This window comes from Danio rerio, chromosome 25, assembly GCF_052040795.2.
Source record: "Danio rerio strain M-AB ecotype USA chromosome 25, GRCz13ab, whole genome shotgun sequence".
In the NCBI taxonomy this organism is placed as follows: Eukaryota; Metazoa; Chordata; class Actinopteri; order Cypriniformes; family Danionidae; genus Danio; species Danio rerio.
In genome coordinates this window covers 19,512,090-19,535,819 of record NC_141045.1, presented here as the reverse complement: position 1 = coordinate 19,535,819, position 23,730 = coordinate 19,512,090, and the positions used below count along the sequence as shown (strand labels likewise).

The 23,730-nt window shown below is 41.4% G+C and overlaps 2 protein-coding genes across 3 annotated transcripts in view; both read left to right on the top strand.

Moving 5' to 3' along the window:
• The window catches only part of si:dkey-106n21.1, a 147,188-nt gene that overhangs the window by 11,409 nt on the left and 112,049 nt on the right, over positions 1-23,730 (top strand). The gene's annotated exons all lie outside the window — the stretch shown is intronic.
• LOC147837670 (uncharacterized) lies at positions 581-20,500 on the top strand. The gene is made up of 2 exons (XM_087312084.1): positions 581-2,961; positions 15,331-20,500. Exon 2 carries the CDS (start codon positions 17,920-17,922, stop codon positions 19,036-19,038), a length of 1,119 nt encoding a protein of 372 aa, XP_087168210.1. The 5' UTR covers positions 581-2,961; positions 15,331-17,919; the 3' UTR covers positions 19,039-20,500.

Below are 23,730 nucleotides of genomic sequence, written 5' to 3'. Positions count from 1 at the left end.
GTTGTGGGAAAACCTTGATTCGACTTGCTATGCTTGAATATGTGGAATGTTGTTGATTCCACGTATTCGAGATCATGTTATACAAGTGAATCTGTTCATTGCTCACATCTGTATATTCTGTCAGGTTGCACTACTTTTTTTAATATAAATTGTGTACATTACATAAATTAGATTTTAAACTATTTACATTCACATTTTTTTCTTAATTTAAGTTGACCTTTGTTAAATACTGCTGACAACATAATAAACAGTTAGTTGTATGTGTTGATTCGCTAAAAAGAACTAATTCATAAGAGTAATTTGTTATTAAGTTATTATATTATGTTATTGATTCACTTAAATGAACTCTTTAGTCATTTATTCAAGATTCATTGTACACTCTTTGTACTGCAGGTTTTGATTCACTGAAAGCTTTTGTTCATAAGTTGGTTCACTACACTAGTACACTTAGGAATTGCACAAAAAGATTTGTTTGTGAATCACACTGAACTGGCTGCACTGTTTGTTTATGATTCTTTGAAAATAACCAGCTTGTAAGAGCCATTGCTTATTGACTTTTTTTTTTTTTTTTACTGATTTTGCTTCTCTAAAATAAAATAGGTCATAAGATTCATTCAGGAAACTCACTATACAGATTGCACTATGTTATAATTCACTGGCTCATTAAAGTCATTTACTCAGTAACTGAACAAAACTAGTTGATTCACCACAAATGACTTAATTTGTCTGCATACCCCACTGTTTTAGATTCCCCGAAAGCCATTTCTTGGCTGAGTAAAATCAATTTGAATATTTATAATAAATCAGGCCCTAAGAGCCATTTAGAAAATGAACAACACAACACTGCTTCTACTGTAGGTTATGATTTACCTAAAAGAATTAGCTACAATCGTACTGTGTGTTGTGATTCACTTGAAAGAGTTCGCTCAAAAGAGTCATGTTTTCAAGAGTGGGCAAAGTATGGGGTTAAGGTGTTCATTTCTGATTTACTACAAAAAGGCAACGCATAATAGTCATTTGATCAGTTGTTCTACATGGGATTTACTGAATGTTTTTTATTCGCTAAAATCAAGGCATTAAAGATTTACCCTATAACAACAATTTGCATTTATTCAATGTGAATTGACAAATTTCTCATCACAGAGCATCTAGCTTGGATGTGCTATAAAACACGTGTACAAATATTTCTGTCCATATTTTTTTGTGTACCAAAACCTATTTTAGAACACACGCAGTCGCAGCAATGCTGCATTTTCAAGCATCTCCTGCTTGTCCTTGTGAGAGCAATCGTTTCAGGCAACAAACAGAGAGCATAAATAATTTGACATGAACTAAGAATAAAACATCCTAGAGAATGTTTCTCTCTCACGCTCTCTCCGTTTCCTCATCCTCTGTACAAACGCTATCATGAGATAAAACAAGGAGGCCAGATATAACTGCTACTGTTTGTGTCGAGGTCCACATGACCACCCAATAAATGTGGCCATTCATTAGCTTTCACAGTGCGGGTAGAACCTACTTTACTACGGCATACTGGGTTTTACTGCCTTAGAGGGCTTGGTCTTGTTTGCCCTTCATTTAGGTTCCATTGTGTTACATCAATGCTTAACTGAGAAGCAATCTTTTGTGAGAAGTGATTCATTGATGTGGACATTATTAATGAATCACTTTGAACGTCTTACATATTAGGTAATTTGTTAACAAGTTACAAATAAGTGGAGTTCATGTGAATAAATTCAACAGTGCTGACTGAGGCCGTTTTCTTTAAAATACCCTTTTTCAAAACGTCTAATCTTCTTTTCAGGGTGTCATTTGACCCTTTGGGTTGAAGGTCAAACCAGAGAACTGACTCAAGTGAGTCATTTAACTTCATTTTTGCAGAAGTTGTGCATGTTTTGGATTCACTCAAAAGAATCAGCTCATGATGAGAGTCATTTATTCTGGTGTTTTACTCGACCAGTAGTACACTATATTTGATTCTCTAAAACGAACCGTCCAATAAGAGTCGTTTGTTCTCAGGTCAGACTGCATGTTGCTCTGTATGTTTTTTATTTACTAAAAGAGCCAACTAATAAGCGTCAATTGTTCAGAAGTCAGACTACTTGTTGCTGTGTATGCTTTTGATTCACTAAAAAAAGAATCAGCTTATATTGTATGGTTTGCTTCACTGAAAATTGTCTCATAAAAGTGATTTGTTTAGGAGTCAGACCACACTTATTGTACTGTGTGTTTTTGTGAAAAAATAATCTGCTTTTAATAACCGGGAGCCAGACTCCACATTGAACTTTTTTTTTGTTTTTTTTAATTAAGAAATAAAGGATTTTTGGGGTGTAGTAAGGCCACACTGGCTGTGCTGGATGCTTTAGATTTTCTATAAAGAACTGACTTATAGGAGTTATTTGTTAGAAAGAGTACAGCAATTGTGTTGTCACTAAAAAGAAACAGTTAAAATAGTCATTTGTATGGAAATCTGTACATTGCATTGATCTGGTTCAAGGCAACAGTAATGTTAGTACCCCCTAAGAGACAAACCATCTGTTGGACAAACTCTCTTCCTATCCATGTGCACCAGACACCTTTTTATAGGCATCCCATACTTTTTTGGAAACCACTGTGCAATTATGAGTGTTTTCCACACAGGACTTCAAAACAACCTGTAGGACAAAACTAAATCAGGCTTGTCATAGCATTTATATACTGCTACTTTCTTAGCCTCACTAGTAAGTCACTTCTGAAAAAAAGCATAATATGTTCAGATCTCTAAATGCAAAAGTTCTGTTGTTTGTTTACAATTCATAGGTTCATTTGTTTTTGAGTCAGTCTAAACTAGTTGCATGCATTGTTAGGTTTAATTAAGTGATTAGTTAATGTAATTAATTATCTCACAGAAAAAGTGAAGGTCATTTTTAAGTAATTTAATTCAAGTTATTTATGTCTGCAATACTAAACATAAATTCAGCAGTTCTTTATAAATCAATTTAGAGAAGATGAGAAACAAAATACAAATTCATTTTGATGAATAATTCTGCTGTTCAGTTAAAGCAGGTTAAATTGAACTTAAGAAACAATTAACTGATTTGGAAATTAATTTGTAGGATGTTGTCATGACTTTGAAATGTTATTTGGATACATGTAAGATTTATTATTCTTTAAGTGTTATTTTTGTATAAAGCTAAAAGTTGGTGATTCACTTAACCCCTTTTCAAGATTTAAGATAAGACTTTTGTGTCTCCAGAATGTGTCAGTAAAGTTTCAGCTCAAAACACCCATCAGATTATTTATTATTCCTGACTTTCAGAATATTGGGATTTTCTGCTCTGAACACATTGTAGCTACTCTGTTCTAAATGCCTGTGCATTTAATGCTGGTTTTCCCTGCCCATTGTTCCCAACTACCTGTAAGAGTGTGCCTTAATCTCCCCCTCAGCTGCGTCCGATAAATAGCACAGTGACAGACATAAAGGAAGCAGATCTCACGCAGCGTTTGTGATAAATACTACAGTAACAATTTTACCAATGATTATTTAATGTTTTTCGTTGAGTCAAATACAATGTCTTTACAAAGTTCATGTACATACATAGACACACACAGACACTGTGCGCATTTAACATTGCACTGTTTTTGCATGGCAAATAATACAGGATTGTGTACTGACAAATGTACAAAATAAACCTGATTTAAACTGGGATTGAAGCATCTTCTATAATTTTACTGACATGCAGCTTTGGTTATAAAGTAAAAATGCTAAAATCGCTGTAATTAATTACAAACATGCACCGTTTTGAACTTGTAAAACTCATTCTTGATAACATTTGATGATTGATGACCAGAAAGCTGAACAGATCTTTTAATCCCAGTTGATTTGTGCATGTCCTGTCTTGTTGATATGATTATACGCGTTACTACAGAGACGTGTTAATACACGGCTGTCAATCAATTCAGCAGGGAAACCACATTAATATGTCACGTTACAGTGGGCCTCAATATGGAAGGGATTTGGATCCTATTTTACCACAGAATATTGTTTCTTATGGTCTGTGAGTCCTTGAGACGCCTTTTGGCAAATTCCAGGTGGGCAGTTATGTGCCCTTTACTAAGGAGTGGCTTCTGTCTGGCCACTCTACCATACAGGCCTGATTGGTGGATTACTGCACAGATGGTTGTTCTTCTGTAAGGTTCTCCTCTTTCGATAGAAGAATGCTGGAGCTCAGACAGAGTGAACATCGGGTTATTGATCACCTCCCTGACTGAGGCCGTTCTCCCCTGATCACTCAGCTCTCTGCTTACATGGCCGGTTAGCTCTAGGAAGAGTCTTGATGGAAGCCACTGTGCTCATTGGAACTTTGGAGCTGCAGAAATTTTTCAGTACCCTTCCCCAGCCTTGTGCCTCAAGACAATCCTGTCTCGAAGGTCTACAGACAATTCCTTTGTCTTCACATTTGTTTTGTGCTTTGACATGCACTGTCAACCCTGGGACCTTATATTCACCTTATTCTTCGCCGACAAGCGGGCGCAGCCATTTTAATCTTTTTGGCACAAGTCTTCCGGTCTCATTCACTTCCATTCATTTTTAGACAATAAAAACTGCTCGTTTCACTGTTTGATGTTGCAAACTGATATTTCCTTGTTATATTATTCTACTTGGTCTGTATAGTCATGCAAACATTTGTTTGTAGAGCAAGTAGTTTGACAGTTTTTTGCTGTTTATTATTCCTAGTCATTTCTCCCATAGGCGACTGAATCGGAAGTTCTAAGACAGGCATGTCCAAATTCGGTCCTGGAGGGCCGGTGTCCTGCAAATCTTAGTTCCAACCACAATCAGACACACCTGGGCTAGCTAATCAAGCTCTTACCAAGCTTTCTAGAAACATCTTTGCAGGTGTGGTGAGGCAAGTTGGAGCTAAAATCTTCAAGACACCGGCCCTCTAGGACCGACTTTGGACACCCCTGTTCTAAGACAATAGCGAAAACAGGCGCACTTCCGCATTTCAGAATAAGGTCAATAGACAGCCTTTTCAAACCATGTCTAATCAACTGAATTTACCACAGGTGAACTCCAATTAAGCTGCTGAGACATCTCAAGAATGATCAGTGGAAACAGAATGTAGCTGAGCAAAAATTTGCAACAATTTTTAAAAATCTTTTTTTCACATTGTCATTATGTGGTATTGTGTATATAATTTTGAGGAAATAAATGAATTTAATCAATTTTGAAATAAGGCTCTAACATAAAAAAAATGTGGAAAAAGTGAAGCGATATGAATACTTTCCGGATGCACTGTAAATCACCCAAATATGACTGTGGACACACTTTACCTACACACAGTTTTGTCCAAACAGTTTAAAAAAGGTGATTTTCATCACAAGTACCCTTAAAATCTAAAGAATTGAAACACCTAGATTTTTAGATTTACAGGGATTTTAGGTAGCAATGAGTCAAGTAATTAAATTACTGAATAATTAAGTTTCTTATCAGACAGAGTAATTAAATAAGCAACTTAGATACAATTTTAATGATGTAATTGATTGCACTGACTGGTTGCACTATACTTTTTCAGTCTTCAAGAGCAAGACTGCTTTTGATGCTTTGTGATTTTATACAAAGAACCAGATTAGACGGATCATTTGTTGGGGAGTCAGGCAACTTCTGAACACTATTGTATTATTTTGATTCACTAAAGAGAGCCTAATCATTTAGGAACACTGTTTATACACAGTTCATACTGCAGCTTTCAACCTGTAGATTCACTAGAGTAGCTGCAGTAGTTACATCAGTGTATTTTAATACAGAGTTTCAATCAAATCAATGGTAAAAAGTGATTACAAGCAAACAAATGAAATGGCACCCCTAATCTTTCTGTTGGTGTGTCATTTGGCAATTTGGTTGAGGGTCACACATTTAGCTCACCACATAAATGCAGACAGACAAGAACACTTTGACTATAATTAAATCCTGCTATAAAAATTCCACTGTGTTCTGTTTGCGCCTTGATGATTGAGCCGGTTTGAAGAGGCAGTTCAAAAGGTTAGGCTCGAGGAAGGGGACGTTTCGCACCTGATAAGAAGAGATTCAGGGATGCTTTCAACCTTTTGATCTGAGTAGGAGGTATAGAGGTTTGCACTCAACGACCACACAGCCTCCAAACAGGAAGTAGCAGTAGCACATTCTTTCAGTGTGTGCCAGTCTAATTGGTGACTATATATTTAGTTGTTTTTTGTCTCATATTCAGTGATGAAGTGTTTGATGTTGATGCGCATACTTTTTTCCCTCTTGCTGTTCTTTCTTTGTGAGCTTAGAATGCATTAAAGTCAAATTATGCAAGAATTACCTGCACTCAAGCATGAGAGAGAGGGAGCGAAGCAGAAAGCTGGCCTGCTTAAATATTGATGAGTTTAAAACAGCCATGCCGTGCTCAGTAAACTGTTCTGGTCTTTCCTTTCTGTGTTGCACAAAAGCTGTCAAATTATCCATCCTGCTTTCTGCCAGGATACAACGACTGATCACTCATGGCCCAGTTAATATAATTATTTAGCTTTTTACATATTAAATATTTGGTGACATGGTGGCTCAGTGCACTGTCGACTTACAGCAAGGAGGTCGCTGGTTTGAGTGCCAGCTGTGTCCGTTGGCATTTCTGTGGGGAGTTTCCATGTTCTCCCCTTGTTCACATGGGTTTCTTCCAGGTGCTCTGGTTTCCCCCACAGTCCAAAGACATGCCCTGTATGTGAATTAAATAAACTAAATTGGCTGTAGTGTATGTGTGTGAATGTGAGTGTATAGGTGTTCCCCAGTACTGGGTTGCACCTTGAAGGGCACCCACTATGAAAAACATATGCCGGATAAGTTTGCAGCTCATTGCATTGTGGCGACATTCATGAACAAAGGGACTAGCTAAAGGAAAATGAATGAATAATTATTAAATACAGTTGAAGTCAGAATTATTAGCCCCACTTTGAATTGTTTCAAAGTGGGGCTAATTGTTTAACAAGGCAAGGGAATTTTCACAGTATGTCTGATAATATTTTTTCTTCTAGAGAAAGTCTTATTTGTTTTATTTCGGCTAGAGTAAAATCAGTGTTTTATATAAAAAAAACATTTTAAGATTAAAATTATTAGCCCCTTTAAGCTAAATTTTTTTAATAGTCTAAAGTATAAACCATCACTATACAATAACTTGCCTAATTGCCCTAACCTGCCTACCTAATTACCCTAGTTAAGCTTTTAAATGTCACCTTAAGCTGTATAGAAGTGTCTTGAAAAATATCTAGTCAAATATTATTTACTGTCATCATGGCACAGATAAAATAAATCAGTTATTAGAAATGTGTTGTTAAAACTAGTATGTTTAGAAATGTGCTGAAAACATCTTCTCTCCGTTAAACAAAAATTGGGTATAAAAAAAATGAACAGGGGGCTGAAAATTCTGAATGTAATAATTCAACTGTATGTCTATATTATAAGGTAATGAATTAAATGACATAAAGAATACAAGCAATAACACAAATCAACATAAATAGTTTCAATTATTACAAATATATGTTTTTGTTTTCACTACAAACATATTTTAATTAAGACTTTTAATAAGACACGCCATAGTCTTACCCTCAGTGTTTTTCAGCAATAAAAATAATGTAGATTTCCCTTTAGAATTTTAAAACTTTTTTTAATAAACAGATTTTATATGCTTTTATGCTCCAGTTGACAAATTGAGCAAATTTTAGTGACAAATTTTTTTTGCAATTTTAGTTAAAAAAAAAAAAAAAAAACTATTAAAACAATAACAGATTACACAAAAGATCATTCATATACGCTGAAGATTTTTAGCGGTTTTTGCATCTTTCCTCTTCAAATGAATCTGTAAAATAACAGAAAAATCGAACACCAACCCAGACAAATTATCACTTTAAATTATTTCAAATGTTCGTAAAAGTCACTTTTACCAACATTTTAAGTTTAAAGTTGTCAGAAGGTCGCATAAAATCTCAAAAGCATAAATATTAAAAGAAATTAATAAAAACATGAACCACAAAATAAGGAAAACTGTCAAATTTATGGATTTTTTTTTTTTACAGTATGGAAGTCCTAGAGGGGAAAAACGTAACTGCAACTTTTGTCACAATTCAATTTCTCACAATTCTGACTTTTCTCTTGCAATTCTTGAGCTCTGGTTTGATTGTGAGATTGAAATCAAGTCATTGAAATCAATTAACTCATACTTAAAAACTTTAATTGCAAAAGGGAAACTCGGAATTTGAAAAAAAGTAAGTTTTGTAAAAACTCAACATAAATCAATAAGCAAAATACACAGAAGATAAATACAATAGGCTGAAGATTATAGAAGTTTATCTAAAAGTGGACAATTCTTATTATTGATATTTAATTATACATCATTTGTTAGTGCTGCATTTGAGTCGATAAACAATTAAAAAAATACATTTGTGTGTCTGTAATACATTTAAATTTATTTCCTATAATACATATATACATTTGTTTTCTTTATTAAAATTATCTTGAATCATTATTTATTTCAATTATTAATGATCTAAATACAAAACTTTTAACCAGATTAATATGTTACTTATGCCTCAAAGCCCTGTTAAGTTTGTTTAAGCAACACCAGAGTTTGCACACAGTATATGCGAGTGTCTGCTGTGGGATAGCAGTCATATCAGTAGGAAGAGCACTAAACCAGAGTTCGGGATGTGGTCTGCGGTGGCAGCTGACAAAAAGAGGCCTGGGCTTAAACTGTAGAACAACAAGGAAGGAACTTATGCTCTGATGACACCATAGCAAAACTTATGACACCATGTGGCTACTGCCCGTCACTGCTCCACTGGTAGCCGTTTACACGCGTTCATGCTAAACCGCCCTCGATTTTCAACCAGCAATGGTTTCCTATTATCCACAAGCTTTGACACCCTATCGCGAAAAACGGGAAGTTTACTTCTCAAAGGTCATCAGAGACTTGAACGGTTCATCTTGTGTGCAGAAATAGAGCTTTCGTAACTGTAGAGCAGAACATCCTGTGCCCTCACATCACAGTCACTGGATTATCGTGTTCGTTTCATAAAAGTGTCAGATTCGTTATGATTATGGATTTGGGACGAAGCTCAGCTATAGCTCACTGACTGATCGAAACAAAAAAGTTTATAAAGTTTGAGAGTAATACTTTACTTAAAGGGGTGTTAATAATGATTACCTTTATAATCATGAATGTAAATAAGATTTTAAACATTCTTAAAACAACTCATTAAGTGTCATTTGCTCTGTTGTGACATTTTAAATGCAAAGATGACATTGTTTGATCAGTCAACTTGACAAAGCAATACATCACAACCTTTTTTGTTTTTGTTTTGTCATGACAATTTGACATTACTAAGACAACAAAACTTGTCATAAATCTGCCATAAACATGATTGTCATGAACCCATTATAAATACATCATGAATTTTATAACGATGCCATAAATATATATTTCTCGACCTCAACTACACTGGTACAAAGTCAATTTGTCATTAAAATGTCATAAAATATTAATAAAGCTGTTAAAAAATCATTTGACAGACTAATGACAGATTTAATGAGACATTTTAATGCCCAAAACAGTTTGTTCCATTTAAAAAATAAAAGATTTTTTTCCTTTTCTTAAGCTTTTTTACAATATAGTTTTTTCCGAACTTATTACAGTAATAAGTAATAAGTGTGATTTTATACAAAGAACCGGATTAGACGAATCATTTGTTGGGGAGTCAGGCTACTCCTGAACACTATTGTATTATTTTGATTCACTAAAGAGAGCCTATTCATTTGGGAACACTGCTTATACACAGATCATACTGCAGCTTTCAACCTGTAGATTCACTAGAGTAAACTGTAGGGATGGTATACAGTTTGACCCAAAGAATGACCAGTCTGGTAGATGAAGAAGAGCTGGAGTCAGAGATTTAAATAAATAAATCAAGTTTACTGAAGATACTTTGAAGTTTCATCAGCAGAAGCCACTTTCAACACTTGCAATGAGTTCCTAGGCCGTTCTGACTTACAGTACAACAATACAGCAATTATACTCTTTACACAAGTCCAGAAAAGGTGGGATCCAGGTAAAACAGTTCTTATTGGTTACAACAACTGATTACACTTGTAAAGAAATATCTGCAGTTACACTTTCAATACCACCTTTACTTGAAATGAGTCAATCTAATCCTCTTTATGTGAAATAAGCCTGCTCCTGAGTAGATTTGAGCTTATAGACCTGTTGCTATGACAACTACTCTTTTTAAAGAAGGATACTATCTTAAATTGTGTTAGGCCCTGTTTACACTAGTGCGTATTAGTTTTAAAACGGCGTTTTAGAATGAAAACGATCCGCGTCCAGCCGTCCACACTCGCGTTTTACCCAGCGTTTCTGAACTGCTCTCCGTCCACACCAAAACGCTGAAAACGCACATCACGTGACCACACACACACACTTTGGCAATCGCTGGAGCCCATCTACCCAGATGAGAGCTCTGCTAGTCGGACTTCTCATCAAGCATCTCCCGCTGGATCTAATCTCACTATATTTATTAAACGTGATATTTCATTCATCTTGTTGTCTTTATCTAACGACATATTCCCTGACTTTGGTCACTGGAATCTATTACTTGTTCTCAGGTAACGTGTTTTGGCTGAGCGCAAAGATAAGTTAATGATTAATGTAAGCACGTAGCCTACATTCTGTATATTGACTGATCGCTTGCCTTTATTTCCTATAATGTATAAACTTATTGTATGTTATACTTTTATAATGGCCATTATCGATTATTAAAACTGATATTCAGCAAAAGAGAGGGTGTGTTTCGTATTTTCACTGAAATTGAAAGGAGGCAGTTGTTATCGGCTCCGTTTTGTTATAAATATGCACACAGTGAAGATGACGCTCATGCAGCACGACGCCTCAACATTTCTGCTGTCTGTTTAGTTGTTAATATTAAAATAAAAATAGGCAGTTCCTTATATCAAGTTTACATTTTATTGTTGAGAAAGTGAAACAACGTAGCCAAGGTGATGTGAATGAAGTTATAAAGTACACTGTTCCCTGTGAAGATTGACGCGTGTCCTCGGTATGTTTTCCATATCAAACTGAGAAGAAGAGATGCAGCCTTGATCAAACTTGCGAAGTCTGAACTTACACGGAGAAGATTCAGGACTGAACTGTGTGTTAGGCTACTTAATATTGAGGAAAAGCCCCAATCAGAGAGGCGAATGTCTGCAGCCCCGCCTCCGTTTTCAGATGTCTCCGTCTTTCCCCATCCACACTGAGACGGAGCAGCTGCGTTTTAGAATGAAAACGGCCTCTCCAGCGTTTTCGAAACGCTCCGTTTTCGGCGCTCGAGAACTCCGGCGTAGTGTGGACGGATGGCGTAACCGTAGCAAAACTTATGCGTTTTCAAACTAAAACGCATTAGTGTAAACGGGGCCTTAAATCGTTATCAAATCAAGCTAACTGAGTTATTATTGTACAAAGAACGGACCCCTGGCTTGGTATGCAAATCAATTTTAGTAGTTTTCCCGGGTCTGTGTCAGTGTGGTTTATATCGAAAGCATTGTCATTTGCATTTTTTTAAAGGTTTGCATTTTTTTGTGGTTCCCAAAAAAAAAAAAAAAAAAAGGTATAGAAAGACTTTTCCCATATAACTACCTCACGATTCTGAGAAAAAGTTTTGTATAGTGGTTGCAAGATGTAAAATAGCAATTCTGTATTTATAACTTAATTTAGGGCTGAACAATATTGCAAAAAAAATGATCACAATATCATGTTTCATATCATTCAGTATCGATAATTATTGAATATTTTTTACAATACATTTAGGTATATTAGAATTTTTTTTTTACCACTTTATTTTAATTTACTAAGACAAATAATTGTAATAGTCAAAATAAAAATATTGAAACAAAACATATGATATCTTAATAACAAAATAAACATAAATGTTAAAGAGATTTTTTAAACTTGATGAATAAAATATTACAAAGTGTATGAAAAGGCATGTCAACGTAAAGGTAAATTCATGTCATGTCAAGTCATGTAATGGTAAAGGTAAGTCAACATATGTAAAGTGTCAACAATAATGGCACAGTATGTTATCAGTTATGATAATCAAATCTGAGCTTTCAAGTGAAGGAACCAGACATCATTATTCATGTACATATTGCAACATTACAAATTGTGAAGTTGGATGACTACATTAACCCCTATACTAAAAAAATCTTTCAGATGGGTTGCTAGTGGCTGGGAAACACAAGGAAAAAAAAACAGACATTCTTACATCCTTTTATATTTACAATTTCCTCACTGCTGCTAGCCACCAGACTCATTTTAGCATGTGTTGTTATTCTGACCTAAAGTGACACGGTTTCCTTCACCATCTACAATGTGCTTTACGCTTGCGCTACCCTGCCATTTTTCTGTAACTAGGTGTCCATCCAACACAATCTCACGACAATTCGTAACTTTTTCATTTAGGGGCTAATTCGTACAAATTCGTACTATCTAATTCGTACATTTTAGTACGAGTTGCGTATCCCCCAATGACGGTTGGGTTTAGGGGTGGGGTTGGGTGCCACGCCTCCTTTTTAAAATCGTACATTTTCTTACGACTGAACTCGTACGAATTCGTACGAATTAGCCACTAAACTGCCAAAGCGTAAAATACTTACGTTTTCTCGTGAGATCAGGCTGTGTCCATCAGCAGTTTTGTCAGAGGATGAAAAATGGACAAACCATTGCTGAAGCTTTGATACACGTTTATGGTGAAAACTAAAAAGCACTGCAGTGTTTAGGTGCGCTGTGTTAGCCTGAGGTAATTACTGAAATGTGAATATTCCATACAAAGTGTGAAGGAGATTTGTTAGTTCTACTTGCATGAATTGCGGTGCGCCTGGAAAATTCACGTGCATCAAGTGTGCGCCGCTTGCACACCATGTGCACGTCACTCCCATGTGCACGTCATGCAAGTCACCATTGAAAAACCACATTTTAATAAAACTATAGCGTTTCATACCAAATCTCTTTTTTTTATTGATATTGATAATGGTGTTCGGTCACTAAAAGATTTTATTGCCCAGTCCTAACTTAAATTTCTTAAAATTGTAATAAAATGAGATGAAATGCTGCAATTACATTTTCCCCACATAATACAACAAAGCTAGAAGAGTTGATGTGACTTGTGCACACATGCTAAGAGTTTCTCTAGAAGTGCATGCATTGAGGTATATGTATTATTTACTCCGCCTGAAGCTTTGGCATAGTACACAGTGAAAACACTTGAATCTTTAATAAGGCTACCGTGGTAATGACTGTATTTGGGGAATCTGACGTGCTTTGTGCCTTCAATGACTTAAGGATACTCGGTTGATCATCTTTAGGATGCAACGGGGCATGAAACAGTGTTGGGTTTACCTAAGCTGGCAGGAGGTGACGTGCCAGTCTCATGTCGCACTTCTGAGATGAGATAAGCTGTAGTAAGACTCACAAATGAACTTGACATTTGTAGCAGAGATCGCTAGAGAGGTGTGTGCTCAAGCTTCAGGTTTCTTCCTGACGGGGAACAACACAAAACAAGTTGCCGGATCCTTCCTTACAATGTCAAACCCCAGATCTTTGAATCTGTAAATCAATCTTAGCTCATCTACCAAAACTATATGGAAGCCATTGAATTGTGCTCTTATAAGTTTGTTTCTCATTATTTAACAGTATTATTAACACCAACTTGCCACTTTATTATGTAGGTACACATTGTTAGTCCCTTTGTTTGTCTTAATTTTTGTGTCATGGGTTTAACAAGGTGCAGAAAATAGTCCTTAGTGATTTTGTATTGTATTGTACTGTATTGTCACTCTGTGTCAACTGCATCTAGTCTCTTCTGTAGTTTCATCTCACAAAAGGAAACCTTGTGCCCTCGCTCTGATTCATAGCTGAACAGCCAATGAGAGAGCTCACCTTCACAGATGGCTGTTGTCGAATCTGTTGTCTTGGCCCTTTTCCTCTGATTTTGGAGCATTCTCTGTAAACTTTGAGGTGGTGATACATGGAGCAACTTTTTGAGCAATGATGATGAGCAATGCCGATGAGCAACAGTGCAGAGTATGAGAATGTGAAATCAAAATTGTATTTGGATTAATTTCTCCATGTCGCACCCGGTTGCCAATTGGCAGCATTATTGCCCAACCTAACTTTAAAACATTGCTCCAAAAATTGCTTTGTGTATAATAAACTTCAGAGATGGTTGCTACACAGTTGTTTCAGCATGCAAAAATAGAAAATCTACTTTAACGTACACAAACTGAAGAGATGTTTCAAAGTGAAGTTATTTATAAACTAACTTCGAGAAGATCACGTGCTTATGATTGCTTGCAGCCAGTCCTGCATTATTCAGTTTATGATTCACTAATCAGACGATTCCTAAGCCACTATAAATACTCACAAGTTCCATATGACAGCCATGTTCATTTTGAAGAATCCCCTCTTCCACCCTTACTCCTCCTCCTTTCTTAGATGAGTGGCACGGTGGCCCAATGGTTAGCACTGTTGCCTTACAGCAAGAACGTCTCTGGTTCTAGTCCTTACCAAGCCAGCTGATGTTTCTTTGCAGAGTTTAGATTTTCTCCTTGCTTTGCTCACGTGGGTTTACCCCCGGGTTCTCTAGTTTCCTCCCACTGTCCAAAAACATGCAACTTAAGTTAATTGACAAATCCAAATCGGCACCATAGACATGCTCCTAATAAGAAGTTAGCTTTTAAGAGCAATCACTATCTGTTCATTAGCTACTACAGCAGGGGAGTTCTCGAGATCTACCTGAACTCAGACTCCCCTCTTCCCTTGCAAACGGGAGGGAGCCCCGGGCTCGAGGATCTTAAGAGCTCAGTGCTCTCTCCTAGGACAGCATGCCAAACAATCATCAGCAAAGTGTGAACTCTTTAAGTGAATTGAATACACAGTTGTTTTAGCATGAACAAATTGAAAATCTACTTTAACGTACACAACCTGAAGAGACATTTCAAAGTGCATTGATAACACAGTTGTTTTAGCGTGCACAAATGGAAAATCTACTGTTAAAATTGAGCTATCTAAATTCTTTAATGTGTGATGATTTTGGCTTTGAATTATTATTATTATTATTATTATTATTTGTTTGTTTGTTCATGCAAACATTTAATTAATAATAGTTTTGTATATTTTGAAGTGATTTATATTTTTATGGAAATTTATTTTATATTTTATCACTTGTTGATTGTATTGTAAAGAGTATTACTGTAATAGGTATCGTGCCGGGGCCTGGAAATTTAAGTTCCCCTTCGGGGGGAACTTCAGCACTATAAGTGGATTTGATTTGTAAAATCCACGCATTGGGAGGTTCGGTTCAGAAGCTACTCGTCTGAAAGAGTATTGAACGGGCCAATTAAGAATGAATTGGCAGCGCAAGCCTGCGCAGGTGAGCGGCATAAGCAATCAACTGAGTATATAAGCTCACCTGGCGCCAGCAGACGCTATCCTTTTCGCTTCAGAGACTTTCTGATCGAGTCGATGAGGGTTCCTCCTGCTGTGACCAGCGATTCTGAGCGAACGAGAGCATTCTCCCGGTCCAGAGTGTGTACACGCAGTGGCAGACGGTCGAGCTGGGTTTCTCCCTTGCCTGGCGTTCTTTGGGTCCGGTCCTCCAGAGCGGTGCGTATAAAGTTGCAAACTTCACAGAAAGAGCAACACAGTCGTGCAGCACGTCCTTATCAGGACGGCGCTCCGACTGTGCGTTTCTGGATGCGGTGGTTTCCTGTCCTCGGATGATGGGCGCGGGCACTGCGTTGCATGTCTGGGGGTCCAGCATGTTAATGCGCTGCTCGCGGGCAGTTCATGTCGTCATTGCGATGCCATGACTGTTGCGCAAGATCGCGGTTAGCCTTTGCAAAAGGGTGAACCACCCCAGTTGTCCCCTGCTCTGCAGCGGGCACTCGGGCAGATCTGAGGGTTTCAGCGAGAGATAATCCGTCGCCCACGGGCCCGCGGACCTCCCGCTCCTCTAAGCGCTCCATCCAAGCTTCGGGCGGGGGAAGCGATCCGTCTAACAGATGGTAGCCCTTACGCCCGATGACACCGGAGACCAGATGTCCACCGCGGCATCGGAGGGTGGGCTTTCATTGTCCGATGATGATCCAGACCCGCTCGCCCCCTTCGGGCTGGTGAGCGCTGTCACTACGGATCCTGAAACGGACATGTTAGCCGTGCTTTCCCGGGCTGCTTCGGCCGTGGGTTGGAGATGGTTTATCCCCCAGCTCCGCGGCCGGACCGACTAGAGGGGCGTTCCCTTCTTCCCGGAGGTGCACAGTAGGCTCACGCGGTCTTGTAAAGCACTTTTTTTTTTTCTGCTCGTGCTGCGTGTTCCTCCACCCTAACCACTCTTGACGGTGAAACAGCCAGGGGGTATGTGGCGATTCCTCAGGTTGAGTGCGCGATGGCGGTAAATCCGCGCGGCGCCTCTTCTTGGCGGGATCCGCCTCGTCTCCCATCCAAAGCCTGTAAGTTATCTACCTCCCTCGGAGCTAGAGCTTACATAGCTGCGGGCCAGGCTGCTTCAGCCTTGCCTGCGATAGCCACCTACTAGCGCTACCAAGCGCAGGCGCTGGCCGAGCTGCACGAGGGTGGGTCCAACCCAGGCTTACGAGCTTCGCACCGCCGCCGACTTAGCTCTTCGGACTACTGAGTCCGCTGCGTGTGCGTTGGGAAGGACGATGTCCACATTAGTGGTCCAGGAGCGCCACCCCTGGCTGATATGCGCAAAGTCGACAAAGTCCGCTTTCTTGACTTCCCCATATCCCCAGCCAGGTTCGGCGACACTGTCTGTGAATTCACCCAGGAATTCAAGGCGGTGAGAGAGCAGTTGGTGGGTGATGTCTTATCGGCGGTCCGTAGCCCGCTCCGCCCGCCGTGCCATTCATACCTGCTCCTCGCCGAAGGCGCCCGCCTACGAGAGCTGCTCCGCCCCCGCACACGCCTCAGGCGAAGCGAGCGCGTCGGGCACCTCGGAAGCAGGCAGCCCCCCTGCCCAGAACGCCGCTAAGTCCGGCAACGGACCGCGAAGCGCCCCTGGGACAGGCCATCTGGAGAAGAGGGAACTTGCTCTTTCCCCGCTGGAGGGCGGGGCCCCATTTCCAACGGCACTTTTTACTGCCATGAAAACATTATGAAAGGGCACTTTTCACTTCCCCAGATGTGACAGCCCGAAATCTGCCAGTCTGGGACGCTATGCTTTCTAGCTTGCAGATTCGGTGCGTTTCGCCAGTGGCTCACGAGCGCTGGGAGGACGGTCTCCTTTCTCCCACCCCTCGAGCCTCCCCTCCGGAGCTCGGGTTTGGAGTGAGAGCAAATATCTCACCTCCAGCTTTTCCGTGGGACCCGCGAGCTTCCCGGATCAGCACACCCACTCCGCGCTGCCCCACTGCTGGTACGTCAGCGATTGTAGCGATGAGTCCATTAGCGAGAGCTCTGCCTGCCTGGTTAGCGCGGGCCAGCTCTTCGCGGTGGCTCATACGCACAATCAGACTCGGCTATGCGATTCAGTTCGCGAAACGGCCCCCCAAGTCACGGGTGTGTATTCACCAGGGTCAGCCCCCTGTCCGCCCCTGTCTTGCGAGAGGAGATTGCTGTCCTCCTGGCGAAGGATGCAATCGAGCCGCTCCCTCCAGCCGAGATGGAGAGCGGGTTTTACAGCCCACGCTTCATCGTGCCCAAAAGAGCGGTGGGTCACGGCCAATCCTAGATCTGCGCGTTTTGAACCGCTGCCTGCACAAGCTGCCGTTCAGAATGCTCACGCAGAAGCGCATCCTCCGGTGCGTTCGTCCTCTGGGTTGGTCTGCAGCATTAGACCTGATGGACGCGTATTTCCATGTCTCCACTCTTCCTCGCCACCGACAGTTTCTGCGGTTTGCGTTTGAAGGTCGAGCTTGGCAATACAAAGCCCTCCCCTTCGGGCTCTCTCTGTCTCCGCGGGTCCTCACCAAGCCCGCGGAGGGTGCCTCAGCGCCCCTTCGGCTCGCGGGCATCTGCATACTCAATTTCTTTACGACTGGCTGATTTTTGCCCTCTCTCAGAGCAGTTGATTATGCACAGAGACAAAGTGCTCTGGCACTTCCACCCGTGGGGGTTTCAGGTCAACCGAGAAAAGAGCAAACTCGCCCCCGTGCAGAGGATCTCTTCTCTCGGGCTGGAGCTGGACTCGGTCACCATGGCAGCGCGCCTCTCCGGAGAGCGCGCTCAGCTGATGCTGTACTGTCTGAGAGAGCTCGACAGTAAAATAGTGGTCCCACTGAAACTATTCAGAGGCTCCTGGGGCATATGGCATCCGCAGCCGCTTCATGCCGCTCGGATTATTCTATATGAGACCACTTCAGCACTGGCTTCACGATCGAGTCCCCAGACGCGCATGGCACGCGCGCGCACACCGAGTCTCTGTTACTGCGCTGTGTCGCCGCGCCCTCAGCCCTTGGAGCGACCCCTCGTTCCTACAGACCTGGGTGTCTCTAGAACAGGCGTCCAGTCTTGTTGTCGTTTCAGCAGACACTTCCAACACGGGCTGGGGGGCTGTGCGTTGCGGGCATGCGGCTGCGGACCTGTGGAAAGGTACCCAGTTGCATTGGCATATCGCCTGGAGCTGTTGGCAGTGTTCCTCGCTCTCCACCGTTTTTTTCCGGTGCTGGAGCGGCAACACGTGCTGGTCAGGACGGACAGTACGGCGGCGGTGGCGTATATCAGCCGTATAGGGGGTATGCGCTCTCGCCGCATGTCTCAGCTCGCCCGCCGTCTGCTCCTCTGGAGTCATCCGCGGCTGAAATCGCTGCACACCATTCATATTAAGGCAAGCTCAACCGTGCAGCCGATGCGCTCTCACGGCAGCCTTGCGTCCTGGAGAATGGAGACTCCACCCCGAGTCTGTTCAGCTGATATGGGCGCGATTCGGGGAAGCCCAGATCGATCTGTTGCTTCCCCCGAGATCGCTCATTGCTAGTTGTTCTTTCCCTGACCGAGTGCTCTCGGCACGGATGCACTGGCTTACAGCTGGCCTCGGTGCACGCGCAAATACGCGTTTCCCCCAGTGAGCCTGCTCGCGCAGTTACTGTGCAAGGTCAGGAAGAGGACGAGGAACAGGTTGCTGGTTGCGCCCCTCTGGCTCAACCGGACCTGGATGTCAGAGCTCTCCCTCGCGATAGCCCTCCCCTGGCAGTCCCTTCGAGAGAGCACCTACTCTCTCAGGGACAGGGCACCACCTGGCACCCTCGCCGATCTTTGAAGAGATTGTAGACGCGAGGAAGACTTAGGTAACCTCCGATTGCGGTGGCTAATACCGTCACTCGGGCTAGAGCCCCCTCCCCGAGCGCGCCTATGCCCTGACGTGGAGTCTATTCACTGAATGGTGTGTCTCTCGCTGAGAAGACCCCCGTAATTTGCCAGATCAGCGTTGTGCTTTCTTTACGCCGAGAGAAGCTGGAGAGCAGGCTGTCGCCCTCCACACTCAAGGTTACGTGGCTGCCATCTCCGCTCTCATAACGCGGTGGCTGGCAGCACCGTGGGAACGCATAACCTCATCATCCGGTTCCTCAGGGGCGTTAAGCGAATTAATCCACCCCGCCCCCTCTCATGCCCTCTTAGGATCTCGCCCTCGCTACACAAGCCGCGTCAGATCCCTTCGATCCTCGACTCAGTATTTTCTGTCCCTGAAGACAGCTCTGCTGGTCGCGTTGATATCGATTAGAGGGTCGGGGACCCGGAGGCATTTTTCGGTCAGTGACTCGTGCCTGTAATTGGGCTGGCTTCTCTCACGTATGAGACCCCGCCCGCGATATGTGCCCAAGGTTCCTACCACTCCGTTTTAATACGAGGTAGTGAGCCTGCAAGCGCTGCCCTCGGAGGAGGCAGACCCAGCCCTTCTTTATTGTCCAGTTCGCGTTTTGCGTATTATCCGGACCGCACTCAGAGTTTAGATCATCTGAGCAGCTCTTCATCTGTTATAACGGTCGGCAGCAGGGAAGTGCCGTACCGAAATAAGTTCCCACTAGATTGTGGATGCCTTTCTTTCACTATCAGAGCCGAGATGAGCCGCGTCCCCCGAGAGCGCGTGCGCACTCCACTCGGAGTTCGCATCCTCTCGAGCGCGCGCACGCGGCGCCCCTCTAACAGACTTCTGTAGAGCTGCGGGCTGGGTGACACCCAACACATTTGCAAGGTTTTACAATCTGCGAGTGGAGCCGGTTTCCTCAAGGGTATTAGGTAACCCTTGGTGATTGAGGAAACAATTCGGTAGGGTGTTGAAACACGCTTGCTGCGCCATTTTCCCTAACACGGAGATACGTGCGCCTTTTTATCTGTCAGTAAAGTTCCCCGTCAGGTGAGCCCTGCAGATTCCTCCGTGGCCCCCAGCACTGACTCAGCGGAGGAGTCACTTGCTGGCCCACTACGTTGTAGGTCTGCCCGCTGGTCAGCCCGCGTTTTGGGTAAAGGTGCCTGCTATGCGTGATCCCCACTAGGCGATCCCATATGCTTATTCCGCCACGGTTAAGTCCCCCCCCTGGGCGGACCCGTGTCTTCCCTCCCCGCTAACCACTCTTTTGCTATGCGTACTCCCCCTTTTTAAGGCTAGTCCATATGTAAATTCTGCCATCTATCCCCCCTCGGGTAACGGATGGCCTCCGCAGCGTCCTCCCTATCGGGATTGCACGCTTCCCAACGTACTGTCGTATTTCCTAGAATTATCTAGATGCTCACGACTTCCCAAAAAATATATCTAAATCCGTAAAACTTCTGTTGAGGTAGGATAAATTAGGGCCAGGGACACGTTGGAGGACCGCGCCCCCCATGATGCGGGTGCGTCACGCTTGCTTGACTATCTCCTCATCGGGGGTGTTGGTAAGGTGCAGTCATTATGGCGCTTTCAATGGGCTCCCAATGCGTGGATTTTACAAATCAAATCCACTTATAGTGCTGAAGTTCCCCCCGAAGGGGAACGTTCGAGGTTACTAAAGTAACCCTTCGTTCCCCGAGGAGGGGAACGGAAGCACTATACTCCGTCGCCATAATGACTGTCCCTTAGCTGTTGAAAGTCTCTTCAGCTTAAAAAGGATAGCGTCTGCTGGCGCCAGGTGAGCTTATATACTCAGTTGATTGCTTATGCCGCTCACCTGCGCAGGCTTGCGCTGCCAATTCATTCTTAATTGGCCCGTTCAATACTCTTTCAGACGAGTAGCTTCTGAACCGAACCTCCCAATGCGTGGATTTTACAAATCAAATCCACTTATAGTGCTTCCGTTCCCCTCCTCGGGGAACGAAGGGTTACTTTAGTAACCTCGAACGTTTGTTTGGTTTATGATGAGTTGAACTAAAATTTGCAAAAGTTAAAGCTTGTTTGCTTTGTTTTAGTTTCCCCCCTTTATTAATACATTAATCTAGCTGATTCAACATTTAATTTTGATTTACTTGATTAAATCAAACATTTGTTGAAACTTTATATTTTTTCAATAATTAAATTGTTTGAGTAACTGTAGTAGGGTTCTTTAACCCTGACACCCAAACCCATTTTATTAGCCAAATACCACTACAGTAGTATATCACCAGACCAACACATCTGGTACCAACAAACAGGGCTTGACATTAACTTTTTTGATCACTAACTATTGTATCTAGTAGTTTTCCAACATCACTAGCTGCAATTTTATTGTTGGAAAAATATATTTTATACACATAAATATGAGTTTGACAAGCTAAAATTGGTCATAGTTTCATAGTATTACAATTATTATTTTATTTCACATTATTTCCAGTTCAAAATGAAGGAGTTACCAAATTTATCTCTGACCACACCAAACATAAAAAAATAATTTTTTTCTTTGCCACAAATTTTAAATGTGTCAAAACAAGCAAAATATAGCTGCATACCATATATTTTATTTAACAAAACATATGCACAGTAATCTGCCCTGGCTAAAGGTCCCAGATCACCAGTTAACTACACATAAATGAGGAGTTATTCTCCCATTAAAGCTATGTTATTGTAAAAAATGATAATTAAACCCTATAAATGCAAAATAATGCAGGTCAAAAACATACTGTGTGATTATGAAAGGATGATCACACACACATGGTTAATGATAGACCCATGAATAATCTGTTCAAAGAAAGGTTAAAGCGAAAGCAACTGGTGCTGCTCACAAAAAGACAAATCTAGAACTCTTGAAGGCAGCAAGACTGTGGGTGCATGTTCATCACTTTTTGTAGTCTATTTGAAAGAGAACCGATCACATCAGTTGTGTTTTTAGACACTGTTGCTTCACGCAAGGAAACGGGAGCGCGCACACATTTTAAACAGTCGCGCGCATCACCTCAGTTGTTAGCGTGAGTGATTGTCTTCTCATTCGGTATTCACCTGCTTTCTATTGCTCGCACAAACACAATTATTTTTGTCAGTCTTGTTGCTTCTCATATCTAAGATCGCCTTTGCATGCATACTGGACCATCCTTATTGTCGAACCCATGCTTTTAAGAATTATTATCCAGGAAAAATATTTTCAACCAGCCAAAGTGGCTAGTGGGAGTGTCTGTCTTTACCTAACACTGCTTAAAACTACCCGCATCTGGCGGGTAGTTGGGTGTTAATAACTTATATCACCTTTCTCAGTTTGACCTTCAGCAGATCATCTAGACCACATCTACATACTTAAATTCATTAAGTTGCTGTCATGTATTTGACTGATTAAATAATTGTTTTAAAAAGTGGTTTAACAAGTGGACCCTATAAAGTGGCTGAATATATATTCCCTACTGGACTAAACGTCAATCAGAAATTAGCATTAAATGCCACTGACCGTGACTTACACTAGAGTTAGCACACACATCATCATCATTTATTTAAACAGGCTACTCCCGGATTCTGAGCCAACAGGAAGAAGATAAACTAGAGAATACAAGAGACTTTCAGCCAAAGTGTGAACAAAACAGCCAAATATACTTGATTACCTCATTTGAGATTGAATCAGCATAAAGAATGAGTAAACATCACTACAAGCTGCGGATGAATAAAACAGTAGTAGTCACATCGCACATTAAAATTGTAATATTCTAATGAATACTTTAGGTTATGACCTCCGTTCATTCGATCTCTCTAACGCTCACAAATTCTGACATCATTGGCAAGGGAGCTGCATATGAATCTACTCTACCGTTACTCGCCTCATCCGCTTCATTTTTGATTAGATGATTTCATACCAAAAGATGTTGAGCTCCCTCATGAGATCTACACTACACGTGTCATGACATCATACTGTATAATGTGCTGTATAATGCTCCCACCACTTACCAAATGCACATTAATAATGTAGGTAGTTTTTGCATTTTAAACCATCGGTCGTTGCGTGTTTCCATAGCAGCTCCCAGACAGATGTGGTGGAAGAATAACCAATTTAAAGGTTAAGTGTGCAGGTTCTGCTCTTTAAGGGTAAGGAACAAAACTATTGGTTTTCTGACAATGGCATTTCTGAGGTGGTTGCTGGGTGAGGGGATTTGTGAGGTATTTAGTATGTTTTAGATTTCTTAGGTTGTTGTGGGTGGTTGAATGGTGTTCTCATTCAGTCAGAGGGATGTTTTAAGTGGTGATTAGGTGGTTGGTTATTTCTATGCAGTTGCTGGTGTGTTTTACTCCATTTTAAGCCCC

Excerpts from the sequence above, each read along its gene's own strand:
- LOC147837670 (XM_087312084.1), top strand. The coding sequence starts at position 17,920 with ATGTCTCCACTCTTCCTCGCCACCGACAGTTTCTGCGGTTTGCGTTTG.